The sequence below is a fragment of the Ascaphus truei genome, chromosome 19 (genome assembly GCF_040206685.1).
Source record: "Ascaphus truei isolate aAscTru1 chromosome 19, aAscTru1.hap1, whole genome shotgun sequence".
Taxonomy (NCBI): Eukaryota; Metazoa; Chordata; class Amphibia; order Anura; family Ascaphidae; genus Ascaphus; species Ascaphus truei.
The window spans coordinates 14,150,946-14,166,408 of NC_134501.1; the positions used below are offsets into that span (position 1 = coordinate 14,150,946).

At 45.0% G+C, this 15,463-nt stretch overlaps 2 protein-coding genes across 5 annotated transcripts in view; one reads left to right on the forward strand and one right to left on the reverse strand.

The window, feature by feature from the left end:
* LOC142469922 (DNA topoisomerase I, mitochondrial-like) overlaps positions 1-6,113 on the reverse strand; it is a 118,676-nt gene extending 112,563 nt beyond the window's left edge. For 3 of the 4 annotated variants that reach the window (XM_075576701.1, XM_075576700.1, XM_075576699.1), the window contains exon 1: positions 5,823-6,112. In XM_075576701.1, coding sequence (XP_075432816.1) covers positions 5,823-6,037 — 215 coding nt within the window. In that variant the 5' untranslated portion in view covers positions 6,038-6,112. Of the gene's footprint in view, positions 1-5,822 lie in introns of all 4 variants that reach the window. The other variant, XM_075576704.1, reaches the window with a different exon arrangement.
* The window catches only part of MLYCD (malonyl-CoA decarboxylase), a 135,279-nt gene that overhangs the window by 38,561 nt on the left and 81,255 nt on the right, over positions 1-15,463 (forward strand). The window lies entirely within an intron of this gene.

Genomic DNA, 15,463 nt, shown 5'->3' on the forward strand with positions numbered 1-15,463 from the left:
TTATTCTTTTTCATTTCAATTTGCGTGAGGAGTATGGATACTGGTGTTTTGTGCTCCTACATAGAAGTTACACTACCTGCCAGTGATTTTTTGTTTTAATTTATATTGTCATATTAGCCAAACCTTTGGATATTTATTTTATGGTAATTTTAGGCGGAGTATCTTAAATCAAGGGAACTACTAACTAAGCAATTTTGACATAAGGGGCTCAGTAAGTACTTTGTCCTTCTGGACAATAGTAACCTAAACCCTGGTACTGTACTGGACTGGGTTCCTTAGTGTGTATAATATCTAAGTGCAAAGCACTTTTTTGTTGTAATATACATGACTATGTCCCCCCATTGCACCGCATTGCGGAATATGTTAACACTTTACAAATAATAAGGATCTACCGAAGAACGTTTGTAAGCATTGTGCTGCTTGGTAATGTCACCGCATGTCCACGTGTCAGCAGGACTAAGGCCGCGCGTATAGTGCCCGCAACGGGGACGCGTGACGTCACCCGTCGCCGCTAGCGAAAGTTGTATTTCGCTTTGCGGCAGCGTCGAGGGCGACCGGGCCATTGATTGGTTCAGGGGCTGTCACGTGAGGCGACAGCCCCTGAAAAATCAAATGTTCCCAGCTGCAAAAAATCGTGTCGCCGTCGCGCTTACTATAAGCGCACACGGCTGCGGCAAAATGCATTTGTTTTTGGGCGACGTCACCAGCACTATAAGCGCGGCCTTAGGACGCAATTACATGATTGCAACTGGCATCTAAAGCTCTCCTTGTACGCTTGCAGGGCAGATACGATTTTTCGGGAATCAAAATATTGCTCTGCATTTTGCTTTTTTTAAACGCACACTATTTTATCTATGCACTAGTCCTGTATTATGCTTTCTGTGGGTACCACGCAAAGACACGTTTATTTTTACTCACTGCATCAATACTAGCAACTGTGCCAACTGTGCTGAAGCTTGTTTATCGGATTTCTTCTATTCAATGTAATTTAAATTTAATCTATATATATATAAAATCGAATGGTTAGTGCTATCTGCGGTGAATCTGATTGGTCCTCAGCCTCTGGCCAATCAGATGGGTGACGTCAAACCCACCAAACTGCCACTATCTTCCCCCTCGGCGCCACACACACACACACACACACACACACACACACACATACACACACACACACAACCTCTCTCCCTCCCGGCGCTCATCTCTCCCTCCCGGCGCTCATCTCTCCCCTCCCGGCGCTCATCTCTCCCCTCCCGGCGCTCATCTCTCCCCTCCCGGCGCTCATCTCTCCCCTCCCGGCGCTCATCTCTCCCCTCCCGGCGCTCATCTCTCCCCTCCCGGCGCTCATCTCTCCCCTCCCGGTGCTCATCTCTCCCTCCAGGCGCTCATCTCTCCCTCCCGGCGCTTCGCTCATCTCTCCCTCCCGGCGCTCCACTCACCTCTCCCTCCCGGCGCTCCGCTCATCTCTCCCTCCCGGCGCTCCGCTCATCTCTCCCTCCCGGCGCTCCGCTCATCTCCCTCCCCGGCGGGGGAACAGGCAGTAGGGGCCAGGCAGGCTGCCGCTGCCTCGCGGCGCCTAAGATGGCGGTGGCCGGAAGGACCCCCTTCCTCCCTCGTGGCGCCTAAGATGGCGGCGGCCGGAAGGACCCCCTTCCTCCCTCGCGGCACAGAGTGAGAAGATGGCGCCCGGAAGTAGAGGTAGGTGTCGCGTGTGTGTCGCTCTAGGTGACGTGTGTGTGTGTGTGTGGGAGGGACACTGTGTGTGTGGGACACTGTGTGTGGGGGACACTGTGTGTGGGAGGGACACTGTGTGTGTGTGTGACACTGTGTGTGTCACTGTGTGTGTGTGTGTGTGTGTGTGACACTGTGTGTGTGTGACACTGTGTGTGTGTGACAGTGTGTGTGTGACACTGTGTGTGTGTCGCCCCCCTGCCTTTCACGCCCCTGCGCCCCCCCTACCTTTTGCGCCCCCCCCCTGCCTTTTGCGCCCCCCCCCTGCCTTTTGCGCCCCCCCTGCCTTTCACGCCCCCGCCCCCCTGCCTTTCACGCCCCCTGCCTTTCATGCCCCCCCCCTGCCTTTCACGCCCCCGCCCCCCTGCCTTTCACGCCCCCGCTCCCCCTGCCTTTCACGCCCCCCCCCTCCCTGCCTTTCATGCCCCCCCTCCCTGCCTTTCACGCCCCCCCTCCCTGGCTCCGGGCAACGCCGGGTATATCAGCTAGTAAGAAATAAAAAAAATTGAAATTAAAATATTTGCCCTTTTGTGTGATGCTTGTGCTAGCGTCAAAAAGGATCAAAAACGAAGCACAAACATGCAGAATCTGATTCAATATATTTGATGTAACTCCTACTATTGATACTCTTAAATCTCAATGTAACAATTTTGACACAAAATGAGAGCAATGTGCCTTAATACTTTAATGAAACAATACATCATCTCTTTGCATCAGTTTTGTTATAAAATTGCTTTGATTTATCTGCCCCTTTGAATGCAGATCAGAGTAGAACAATGGGTATCGCCACACACGTTTGAGCCATGCCTCCGATGTTCCTTGGGCCTGCCTGATTACTCTATACGGTATAGTATTAATAGTTCATGCTCCTTTTTGTGATGCCAGACATGCTCCTAAAGTAAGAAGAAGAAAAAAAACCATAGGACAATGTAAAAGAAGCCAAATATTTGTTCATTTGATTAATGTTCGTTCTTCAGCACTGACACAATGGGGACAGCAAAAACTGCTGACCGAAGACTTTCGTTCCTTGGCTGATGGGTTATTTCAGGATTTGCCTTGGAATGTTAAACTCTTTGTAAAATCAGCTTGATCATTTCATGTCCGGGAACACCTGAAAATGAACGTGCTGCGATTTTAAGAGGTGGCGAGTATGACTTCATATTAAAGCTCCTTTTAGTTACAGAACAAGAGCACAATGAATGTCAGGAGTTTGACACTGATTATTTCACATTCTCACCTCATTCTCTCGCCACTTATAAGTATAGAAAGGACCCTCATGCTTGATATAACAGTGGGCTAAAGGGTAACTGCTGCAGGTACCACTATTACAGTTCGTCTTTCCTCTTCCACCTTACATGGAACATTTCTCTCATATGTACCCATTTACTAGCACAGGGAAACAAGAGGAACTCATCCTGCACTTATTCATGCACAATGGTAGTCGGTCTTCCCAAAAAAAGTTATTTAATACAGCAAGAAATCCAACGTTTCGACTGCAAATGCAGTCTTTATCAAGGTGAGAGCTCTCACCTTGATAAAGACTGCTTATTCATGCACAGAGAGGATATTTCCTATGCATACTTGTATATTGATGTACGGTAGGGTTGGCCAACCTGTGGCCCATGGGAAATGAGTGAGAGAGCGGGGGCAGTAGGACAGTGGTCCACCAGAAACTGCCCATTTATTAGCACGTGTGAAGAAAAGGTCCCCTACCCCTGATTTACAGTGTATATGTGTATGTATGTATGTGTGTGTATGTGTGTGTATATACATATATACAAACTCATCACCCCCGATGACGCATGTTAAGTCTGCGAAACGTGTTGAGGTATTGCTGTTTATGTTGCCACGCAGCGTATCTCATGACTGACCTCATCACGTTCTTGCGTCTCTTGCTGTGACGCATGTATGCCCCTGCTTGTCCTCGAGTTGCTACTTGTGGTCCGGGGATGATACTTCCGGGTTCAAAGGTCCGGAGATGCACTTCGACATTGCGCGTTTCACTCGCTCACAGCTTCTTCTGATCGTGGATCTCCCAATGCGTAAATACAACAGGACAAAAGAGGGGGGGGGGGCTGCTACCACAGCGCGTTTCACACGTGTTTCCCTGTGTGGGGACAGGAGAACCCCTCATCACAGAAGCTGCAAGAAGGAGTTGATGTCACACACACATTCTTAGCCTGAGCACGGATCAGAAACTCGTCTTATAATGTGAATTAAATATTTATATATTTTTAGTACAATCTTGAAATGCCACAATAACTATCTACATTTTTTTTTCCTGTCTCTGTTGATGGACTGGATATTTTCCCTATGAGTGTGCACCATCATCTTCTTCTTTTTTTTAAGATATATATATTTATATATATTTTTATAATATTCAGATGGTAAACTAATCGGGGCAGTTTTTTTTTTAATGGATATACCTTGTTATATACAGAGCTTTGTCCAATGTTAGAAATAAATAGTTAAACAAGGATAGGCCTACCTAATATGGATTTATCATGAAGCCAGTGAGTAGTCATCATTGGCTAAAGATTTCGGTAGGGAAAGAATCACAGCCAATACGTTTTATCCACATTGTTTCACACCAGCAAGCCTTCACAATGACAACAAATAACTCACTACGGTAGGGTCTCCGCTGTTCTGTGCCAGTTGACTGCTCCAACTTATCTTAATTGGCTGTGGGAGGCTCTGACCATGCATCTAAGAGCATGCTATCTAAAATAAATGTTAAATCCTAGTTTTTGGGTTCAATTTATATCAAATCTCAACTTTTGCCGAAAGGGAACGAATCCCAGTTTTTCAAGCTCTTAAAGATTCCAAATTAAAAAGTTGTCAGACACATGATAGTAGAATTCATAAAATACCAAACCTGTTCAGCATGTCTTTTTTTTTGCCCTCTTGGTAGCATCCAACGAATAGATATTTTTAAAGCATCTGGGAGCATAAACACAAGCGTGTCTCTATACAACCAGTGGGAAGTGCAGCGCATTGGATACTGTTCTTTTCACTCGGTGCACTTTGTGGTTAGAAGTGTTTCGGGACATAAAGCAGATTGCAAGTGATGACACCGAGCAGTTTAGTTTCTTATTCTGCAGTGGACATAATTCTGTTTCATTTCTCGTTCCAATTATTGTTACTATTAACTCCTGGTGTATTCTCATTTTTAATCTCAGAGACATTACTGTACCTTTAGTAAATATGGGCCACAGAGAGCTAAAGTGGGCCTTAAACTGGGGTATTCTTTAAAACGTCAAACTGAATTGATGCTATCAGCCTCTTTGGAAGCAAATGTTGAATACTTTCACTGCTACAGATGACTGCAGTAAGAGTCCCACAGACAAAAATGAAACCAGTGGGGGATAGGTCGGGACACCCTCCTATCCCCCCTATCCTTTAGCTTTCAGAGCTATTTAAATAGCGTTGAGGAGGTGCAGGGTAAAGTGAATGCAGCGGTTGCACAGCCAAAAGCTGCTTCTAATAACCCTTATTATTCATCACCATTAAATTGTGTAATTCTCCAGTTCGAGCAACGAAGGCCTAGCCCCGGTGTAGCTGGATGGGGCTTGTGATGCAGTCAAAGCATTGGCATGCAGGCAGCTTCTCTACCAAACCGATCATCATAATAATAGAAATCTCCCATATATTCAGTGTCCCAGGGTACGCAGGGAGCATAGCTACAAACTACCACATGCTTTAACCTGACAAAGTGATTGCAACACTTCATATTACAGAGGCAGTTTTAGGATTCAACATTTTTAGCAACAGGTTCTCTCGGGGGGGGAAGAGATGGGACGGTAGAGAGAGAGATTGGGGGGGGGGGGGGGGAGAGAGAGAGAGAGACCGGGGGGGGGGGAGACCAGGGGGGAAGAGAGAGACGGGGGGAGAGAGACCGGGGGGGGGGGTGAGAGAGAGACTGGGGGGGGGGAGAGAGACATGGGGGGGGCAGACCAGGGGGTGGAGAGACCAGGGCGGGACAGAGACCGGGGGGAAGGAGAGTGACCAATGGGAACTAGTGCAATACAAATGTCCCTAAGTGCAACCTGCAACCAGGGGTGCCGGCGGTTCAATGGAGCCGTTGCCGCACTCACCTGGTAGACGGAAGATTGGTCGGGGGAACGGAGCAGCAGCAGGAAGGTTCTCCTTCAAATGATTGATGGAGTGACGCCAGGGTTCCCCTCCACAGCGCTTGCGCAACTGGACAATCCATGTTGTGGGCTTCCATACGCCCTGTGACCCACCCCCCCCCCCTGAGTTGGAGCCGTGAAGGTGAGAGGCAGAGGGGCGGCTGAGTGCTTCTCCCCATGGGGTCTTTGCAAAGCTATGCAGCGGCAGGACACAGAGCGGAGTTCTTGAGGGGGGAAGGTAGGGCTGGTTGCACCGGTTCTGCGTACGAAGGAAATATTTTTTTTTTTTTTTTTTAAATGTAATGAGTAACTTTTATTGACATTTCTGCCATTGGCAAACATCTATTGTGCATTTTACTAACTAAATACAGCAAAAGAAAGGAGATTAATACTTAGACCCACTGAAGCAGTTCAGGCAGTTTTCCAACAAATCTCCACCGAAGAAAAGGTACTTTTGGACCCTTTGGTGGATATAGAATTGTATTAACCCATTCACTGCTGAAGGGATATGCAACACAATTAAGAAGCCTCTGAGCACTAGGGTGGAACAAAGATTGTATTTTGCTTCAAAAATATCTTTGGATCTTATTTCATTTCTGGTGTATAATTTTGTTACAACACTGCTAACCCTTTTGCACAGACTTCTGGGAAGTCTCACTCTTCTAAAACAATTAAAGGAGCGTCTTCATTTTCTTTTCCCAAAAGACAAACCTACAACTAGTCACTAAAACAGAACCTGCCCACATCTGTCACATAATTCCTCATCTTTTTAAACAAAAAGTAAAAGCTCACAAGCAGTGTATTTACCCAGAGATGCAGTGTACGGATGGTAAATGAATAATAACTTGTTCACATTTCTGTCAGCAGTTAGTGTAATAATCTACCCTATTTTAATGTCCCATCATATAGTAAGGCCCCTTCATATTGCCTACATTGATTTAGCTTACCAATTTTGTGCTAAAGTAAACACAAAGTGCTTTGTTTTCTAGAGCTGTGAGATGGAAGCGGCCTTCACATGTTGTTATGACCCCAGCTGTTCATACAGCTTGGGCACATAGTCATCCCACTCTGCCTGATAGCAGTTGCCAGCAATAGGGCTTCCTAGCTTGTACTTCTGGCGGAAAGAAGCCACCTTAAATAGCCCTCTGTGTTCCCCAGAACGGTTGCAGAGAATACGCTCATCACACTTTAACTGCTCCGTTTGTTCATAAACCAACCAGACATACCGATGGAGACCGGTTCCTTTCGGTGGTCCAGAGCCAACATAATCAGATAGGACACAGCCAGTGCTGATGTCATTTCCTTTCATGTTCACTACAAGGAAGTGATGCCATTCCCTGAATTTAGGATTCTTTCTACTTGGTGCATCAGGGTCAGTGTACGAAGGAAATTTTAGCAACCGGTTTGCCCAAACCGGCAGAATCCCTCCACTGTACACAGGATAGAAAAGTGCAAGGGCCTGACAAACACCAGCAGGGCCTGTCTCTGCGGTGCCCTGGAGTCTATGCAGGTTGGCAGAGCTGCACGACAGACGTGTCCGTAAACTCCCCGGTGAAAGAGAGAGTAGGAAACATCTGTTTTTTCTCCGGTAGCAAAGCTGTGTGTATTGTCTTATGTATGAGACCAGATAGAGGAACTTAAGGTCTATATTCACTAGTGTGATATTGCAGAAAATAAAGCACATTTCATACATGGGAGTTAAATTTAAAGGCAAACCTGGAAATGAATCATTTATCATTCATTTATTTTTTTTATGTTAATGTGAAGCAGGAGTAATTCAGCTCAGAGAACAAACTAGAAGTTCATACATGCCTGATGTGGAGTTACCTTGGCATGGTGGGCAAGCTTATCATACGTAACATGAAGTTTAGGTAAGACTTAACTAGTGTACGGAAGGAAAGAACGAGCGCCAAAAAATACTGTGAATATGAAAAGGGTACTTATAGTCCCAAATGAGAATATAGCTGAAGTTGATGGGTGGGTTCTTCAACCACTGGGGATGGTGTAGAGTAGGCGGATCCAATGCGCACTCGCATCCAGATGTGGAGGTGAGTGCGCATTGGATCCTCCTACTCTAAGACATAACTAGTGTAACATTAAGATTAACGCAGGGACTTAACGGAATTTAGTGGCTAAGCGCTGTTAGGGGGAATGCCTCGTTCGCATACGCTATTTAAATTAGTGAAACTGGGTTACGTTATACTCTTTAGTGCGTGTTATTAACATGTCACTAATGCAGCTTAGCATGCTAAATAGCATACCGCAGATTAGTGTATAAGAGCGTTAGAGAGCCCTGGAATGTACTTTTCTTAGAGTGGATTATGCATGTGCTTGGTACAATTCTCCTCTTGATGCGCCTTGGCTGAGTTGGGCGCAGAACCAGTTGCTGCAAAACATTCCTCTGTAAATGGCAGGATATGTGGCACAGTGGCAGTTACACCATGCCTTCAAATGTATACATAGGAGACATCAATCAAGTTTAAAAGCAGTTTCTACAGGGCTAAAATAGTGCCATTTTAGCTATCATATTTGCATAGCTTCAAGTTATAAACCGGAGTGAAGGGAATGGCGCCATTTTTATAAATACGGATGCTTTACTATTGTAAACAAGCGAATAAAATGCCTACCTGGGGATATATACAGTATTTTGAATTTATTTTCCATGTGTTTGTTTGTGTATTTAATTGTGATATGTGGTTTACATATTGTGTTCTTACCCAAAGCAGCAGTACAGACCTTCCTGCAGATAAAGGTTCAACAGAAGATGCAGCTCAACCCCGGTACAACGCGAATCCGCTTATAACGCGATACAAGCGCGGCTCCCAATTTTCGTATTTATGAATACTTTACAACGCGATTATTGGGATCTTAAATACTTTATTGAACAATGTATACAATTGTACAATATTTCTAACGCGATCCGCTTATAACGCGATGTGATTCTTTGGACCCCAAGCACAGCGTTAAAAGGGGGTTGAGCTGTATTAGATGCAGTTGGAATTAGATTCCATACCACGCGGTGATATTCCTTCTCGCCTCTTACATCATCGGATACTTATCTCCTACCCCTTTATGAATGGACTTTCCAAGTCTCCTCCATTCCATAAATGAAATAAGAGTACAGCATGGTGCCGGTGGTAGTATCACAACTCAAGCCGCAGAATCAATCCCATTGACAGTAATGGGATGAGACGATGAGCTTTGTCATGAACGCTGAAATACAGAAGTCAATTTCAAATCAGCAAAAGGGCAAACACTTGCTTAAAATACAGAACATTTCTACGTGAGGCTTTCCAGCCTCGTCTCTGCGCGTCTTTTATCCAAAGCCGACGGCAATTCCACCTAGAGTTAATGTGCTGATACAAGACAATTTATGGAGATGAAAGCAAGCGCACACTTTCAAGCTAATAACTTCCCTTAAAATAACCAATCTGTCCCTGAATAATTAAATAATGAGAAAATGCTGCATCAAGATGAAGTATTAAAGAACGTTAAGTATTTGAAGTTACAATAAGGCGTCCTTGCAGATTTATAGCAGCAAAAATTGCAAGTAGACATTTTTTGTACAAGATGACAGGGTCCTCGCATTTACATTGGTATTGTTTTACAGAAAAAGTAGGGTATCCGTTTCCATTTTTAAACCATGTAAATAATTTGGGGAGGGAGAGATGAGTAAGAGGGGATCCAGTAATTTATAGAGACACATGGATGAAAGAATTCACTTGTGGTAGATAGGCCAATCTATTCTGAGACCAGCAATGTAAGGGTGGGTTGGGTAAAGTCTCCCCTCGTGCACAAACGGCAGCGCAGAGCAATCACGTCAGTGCTGAAGGAGCTGAGAGCAGAGCCTTTAGCCCCATTAAGTGCCACATGCAGGCCACACAAAGCCCCCACAATCTGCTCCAGCTAAAGAGTAAACACAGCAGGTGGAACAGGTGTGTGAGGGCGTAGAGAAATCAATACACTTCATGAAAGGAGCAATCCCTCGAAAAGAATGGTTTGACAGAAAACAGAAAAACAAAGGACACTTCCAGATATGTAGCACCTTGTTTTTATTTCTTTTCTCCTTGGGGATCAGAATGAAGGAGATGTTCGGCAGTGTTTGTTGTGCAGGAAATTATTTATTTATAAAAATATTTTACCAGGAAGTAATACGTTGAGAGTTACCTCTCGTTTTCAAGTATGTCCTGGGCACAGAGTTACGACGACAAATACATGATTACACATACATAGTTTCATTAAGTGAGCAGGGTTATACATTATATACAAGACATTGCATGCATTATAGCCTTTTGTTTTCTATGTGAAAATAACTAAAACGTACAAGCAGATATTTCCTGAGTGATCAGTCATGATAAAGGTAAGAGTCTTTTTTTAAACAAAGTATAGGCTATGACACTTAAAAAAAAAAAAGGGGGGGGCCAGGCCAGCAAAGAAGTGCATGTACAGTATTAAGAAATAATACTAATCAGGTGTGTATGTATATCTTTACATAGCTCCCATAGTGTACTCAGCGCTTCACAAAGACAGGGAACAGTACAGGGAATTATAATAATACAGTAAGCGCAGCAAAGTCAGACAAAAGGACAGGAAATCCCTGCCCCGGAGAGCTTACAATCTAAGGGGTATGATGGGCGATTTACAGAGACAGCAGGTGAGGGAATAAGTGCAGTAGATGGCAGTGCTTGGCCACAATGGTTGGTAGGAGTGACTGAGTGTGGGACAATAGCCACGTGTCCAAGTTATTGGGAGGCTTCTTTTGCGATGTGAGTTTTAAGGTTGGTCGGTATTACATTAGATAGGTTAACACCATTAGCAGGGGAAGAGGTGGCATGGAGGCGTGGGTGGGAAGAGGTGGCGTGGAGGCGTGGGTGGGAAGAGGTGGCGTGGAGGCGTGGGTGGGAAGAGGTGGCATGGAGGCATGGGTGGGAAGAGGTGGCGTGGAGGCGTGGGTGGGAAGAGGTGGCGTGGAGGCGTGGGTGGGAAGAGGTGGCGTGGAGGCGTGGGTGGGAAGAGGTGGTGTGGAGGCGTGGGTGGGAAGAGGTGGCGTGGAGGCGTGGGTGGGAAGAGGTGGCGTGGAGGCATGGGTGGGAAGAGGTGGCGTGGAGGCGTGGGTGGGAAGAGGTGGCGTGGAGGCGTGGGTGGGAAGGGGTGGCATGGAGGCATGGGTGGGAGCAGGTGGTTACATGGCTGGTTGCAGGATTAGGAGAGAGAGAGATTGATTTGTGGGGGTGCTTTTCATTGAGGGATGTAGAAGTTGTTGGGAAGGAGGTGTGTAAATAGTGGCGCAGTGTATGGAGACAGCTGCATAGATGGAGGGGAGGAGCAAAGAAGCAATGTGGATAGGAGGGGACTAGGGAAGTTGGTGAGAACAGAAAAGTTTACAAAGGAGTGAGAAAATAGCAAACAGGGAGGGCGGTTTCTATTATACTATAATGAACCATCAGTTGCAAAGTGTAGCATATGCAATTTTATTGTCCATTCAAATAACCCAGACATGAAAATAACAGCTCTCTCATTGCACCATAATGTTCTTTGTCCAGATTGCAATGTTTCTCTGCAGATAATATTGATAGATGGTGCATCAGGCTGCGGGTTGTCACGTAATTCACCACGTACAGTAACACCTTTTGGGGCCATAGAGTCCTGCAATGAAGACCCTTCTGGGTTAGGTGCAGAAGAGGCCTGCGGGGCATTGCTCAGTCTCTCAGGCTCCCTATGGCACAGGCAGGATAACAATCTCTCAGCAGCTCTGATGGAGCAAAAAGAACATATGTTTCACTCCCTTCTCCGGGGAATGTTCTCTGGCTGGCAAGGTTGTTATGTTGATTGCCCAGAAACACACTGAATAGCAAATGAAGCTCTGATTAAAATGCCTCAGGAGGCAAATGTCAATACCCCCTAAAGTAACAGTGTAACCACAACAGGGGCTTTATTAGGTTCATAGGAGTACAGAAGCTGCCAAAGGCTAATTAACACCTTTGCTGCCAGGAGGGGCAGGAAAATCACCCCTTATATATTCAGTGCTGTTTTTGTTTTATAATTGTATTCCATATTCATTGAATGTACAGATAAGAAACCCTCCTATAAAGGAAAGCTGTGGGCCCTTTTACAGTTTTACATTGAGCAAAACGCAGACTCTCTTATGCACCCCAAGCAGTGTCTCATTAATGGAGTATTCAGGAATTGAATACTCAGACACACCAACCCAATCCCCCACTCAGCTGTGAAAACAGCTCTTAGAATATCCAATTCACCCACAATTAATAGGGGAGGGCAACTTTTATATATATCAAACCTCTTTTTTTTGGCGATTTAAGTTTAACCCAATTGATTTTAATGAGACAATAATTCACTTATGTTCTCTTTAGAGTCTTTGCAAAGTAATATAACTTCAGGCTAATTTCACAAGGCAGGGGAATTTTAATCACTGAGAGATTGTGGTCTGAGGTTTTTTTGGGGGTGGGGGAGGGTGTGGGGGGTAGGGTTGCCAGGTAGCTTCTCCGAAAATACTGGACTCAATGGTGAAAGGTGCGTCAGGTCACTATGTCCAGGGAGGGAAATACCGGACACATACATGTCCAGTATTACAGTACCTCTCATTTTTTACTGGACAGAGTATCCAAATACAGGGCAGTCCAGTTCAATTCCGGACACCTGGCAACCCTAGTGGGGTGGGGGGATGTTGCTATTCTTACAATTTTTTTCTGCAAAAAACTGATATTCCCCAATCAGTGGCTAAATATTTTACATAGATGTAATGAAGTTCTGTAATATGGAAATATGAAAAGGGAGGGATCAGAACCAGAGACACATCTTAGTGTGGACATCAAAATTGCAGCCTGGTGCTGTGAAAAGAAATCTGAGATAACGAGTGACTAGAAGCAGCTTTAAAGCCCAGTACTGTATTATACTGCACTCTATCAGTTTCATGGCTCTAGAACTGCTGGGGTATGTTTCTGTGTCTGAACACTAAAGAGCAATGCTATGCATTTTGCATTGAATTTCATCCAGAGTAGCTGCATCCTAAACCATAAATAGTCCATTTTTTATTCATCACATGAACCTGTATATAGATTGCTACTTTGGACGCTCTCCTGGAGTATTTCTCGAGCGAGGAATCAAGGTTTAAATGGAGCTATGGGTAAGGCCACCCTTTGCCAATCTCAATTAAGAGATGTTAACAGATGGGATCAGTGGATATATGAATTTTTAACTAGTCCATGGCTCTTTCCTGAAGGTTATATTAACTTATAATATGGTGTTGCCATTCACAGAGGGATTTTATATAGATATACTTTGCTTAATAGCCATTTGCTTACCCTCTCTAAATTCTGCCAACATATTCTGCTTAATTAATGAAGAATGTAATGTTCAGGGGGAATTGTGCTCACGCTGTCCTGTATCGATAACACAGAGATACTGCACGTTCGACCTATTTAATTGTTGCAGTTTGGTACACTAGTGGGGAAGATCGATAGCGTAAAGAAAAAAGGTGTTCTATACAAATGGGGATATATTCAAAGACCCCAGTGATATGCACTCTGAACTGATTCTGCTTTAATAAGCAGATGTTCAATCTGATTCCACATTATACACCTATTGGTGTCCGAGTTTTATGATTAGAAGGTAGTGTAAATAAAACATATACCCCTCTTATGTGGTATGAGTCTGTGATCATGAATTTAAAACAGTATGTACCTTTAATCAGAGCTTGTTGGTTGCACCCTTTTATATAGCGCCATTAATGTACATAGCGCTTCACAGCAGTAATACACATGACATAATATAAATAATAAATAACACATAATGGGGAGAAGTGCTTCAGACATAAAAGTGACATTTAGGAAAAGGAGTCCCTGCCCCGAAGAGCTTACAATCTAATTGGTAAGTAGGAAGAACGTGCAGAGACAGTAGGAGGGTGTTCTGGAAAGTGCATCTGCAGGGGCCATGGTCGATGTACAGTATGAGGTGAATAATATCAGCCATGGAGCTACTCGTATGCTTCGTTAAGGAGGTGCATTTTATGATGGGTCTTAAATGTGCATAGAGAGGGTGTTAGTCGGGTATTGAGGGGAAGGGCATTCCAGAGGTGCGGGGCCGTCAGTGAGAAAGGTTTAAGGCGGGAGAGGGCTTTAGACACACAAAGGGTAGAAAGAAGACATCCTTGAGCAGAACAGTCGGGATGGTGCATAGCGAGAAATTAGGGCTGAGATATAAGGAGGAGCAGAAAAGTGTAAAGCTTTAAAAGTGAGGAGGAGAATTGAGTGTGTGATATGGGATTTGATAGGCAGCCAGGAGAGGGATTTCAGCAGGGGAGACGCTGAGACAGATTTACGAACGAATAAAGTGATTCTGGCAGCAGCGTTTAGGATAGATTGTAGGGGAGACAGGTGGGAGGCAGAAAGGCCGGACAGCAGGAGGTTACAGTAGTCGAGACGGGAGAGAATGAGGGTCTGTGTCAGAATTTTAGCAGTAGAGCAAGAGAGGAAAGGGCGTATCTTTGTAATATTGCGGAGGAAAAAATGACAGGTTGTTTGAATAATGCTCAGACTAAACAATTTATATCACATATATAATACTCTCAAGTAGTGTTGTCTTGCTGTTAGTACTAGGTGGTGTTTTTTGCTTATAATACTATAGCAGTCTTAATTATCAGTCCTCTGTGAATAAGCAGAGCACAGAAAGTAACCCTCCTCAGCGTTAGGTGGCCGTTTGGAGTCATTCCTGACACTTGAGTAGAAGGTGTTTGTGTAACACCCAGGAGCTTCTGACGGGCCGTGCATTAAGTTTAGCCGAGAGTCATTAGTGAAAGGCATCAGTGAATATGTCAGATAATTTGTATAATTATTTAGAGATTCGTCTGATCGTAGAACCCAGGCTCACAGTACAGTTACTCAGTACTTGCAGTAGTTACTCAGTGCTGTATGAAGTGATTCAGGATCTGTCCTGATCATAGGAATCAGCCCATATTGTATACACACTGTCTCTGGATACCGGTAGATCTACTCTGATTAGCTTGGAACGGGTGTTTAGTTTGACCTGCTTCAGGGGGCGTAGGTATAACCCTGGCAAAGCCCGGGGGCTCGCGCTTTTGGGGGGCCTGCTCTTCCCCCTCCCCCCCCCTCTGTAGAGACAGGCAACTCCTAACTCCTCTACCTTCTGCTCCTCTGATCATCATCTCCTCCCGCCAAAGTTAGGCATGAGGGAGGGAGGGAGGGAGAGAGAGAGAGAGAGAGAGAGAGAGAGAGAGAGAGAGAGAAGAGAGAGAGAGCGCTAGAGCGCAGGGGAAAGAGAAAGATAGAGCTGAGGGGAAGAGAGAGAGAGCTGATGAGGGGCAGAGATGTTGATGATGGGGAAAGATGTGATGGTGATGATGATGATGAGGGGGAGAGATGGTGGTGGTGATGATGGTGAGGGGGAGAGATGAGAGAGTATCAGGAAGATGATGGGGGAGAGAGAAAAAAATTACACTCAGTATTAATGGGGCCCTTTTTTTTTTTGCCTGGGGGCCCGCGCTTGTCTAGCTACGCCACTGACCTGCTTAATTAATGAAGAATGTACTGTTCAGGGGGAATTGTGCACATGCTGTCATGTATAATAAT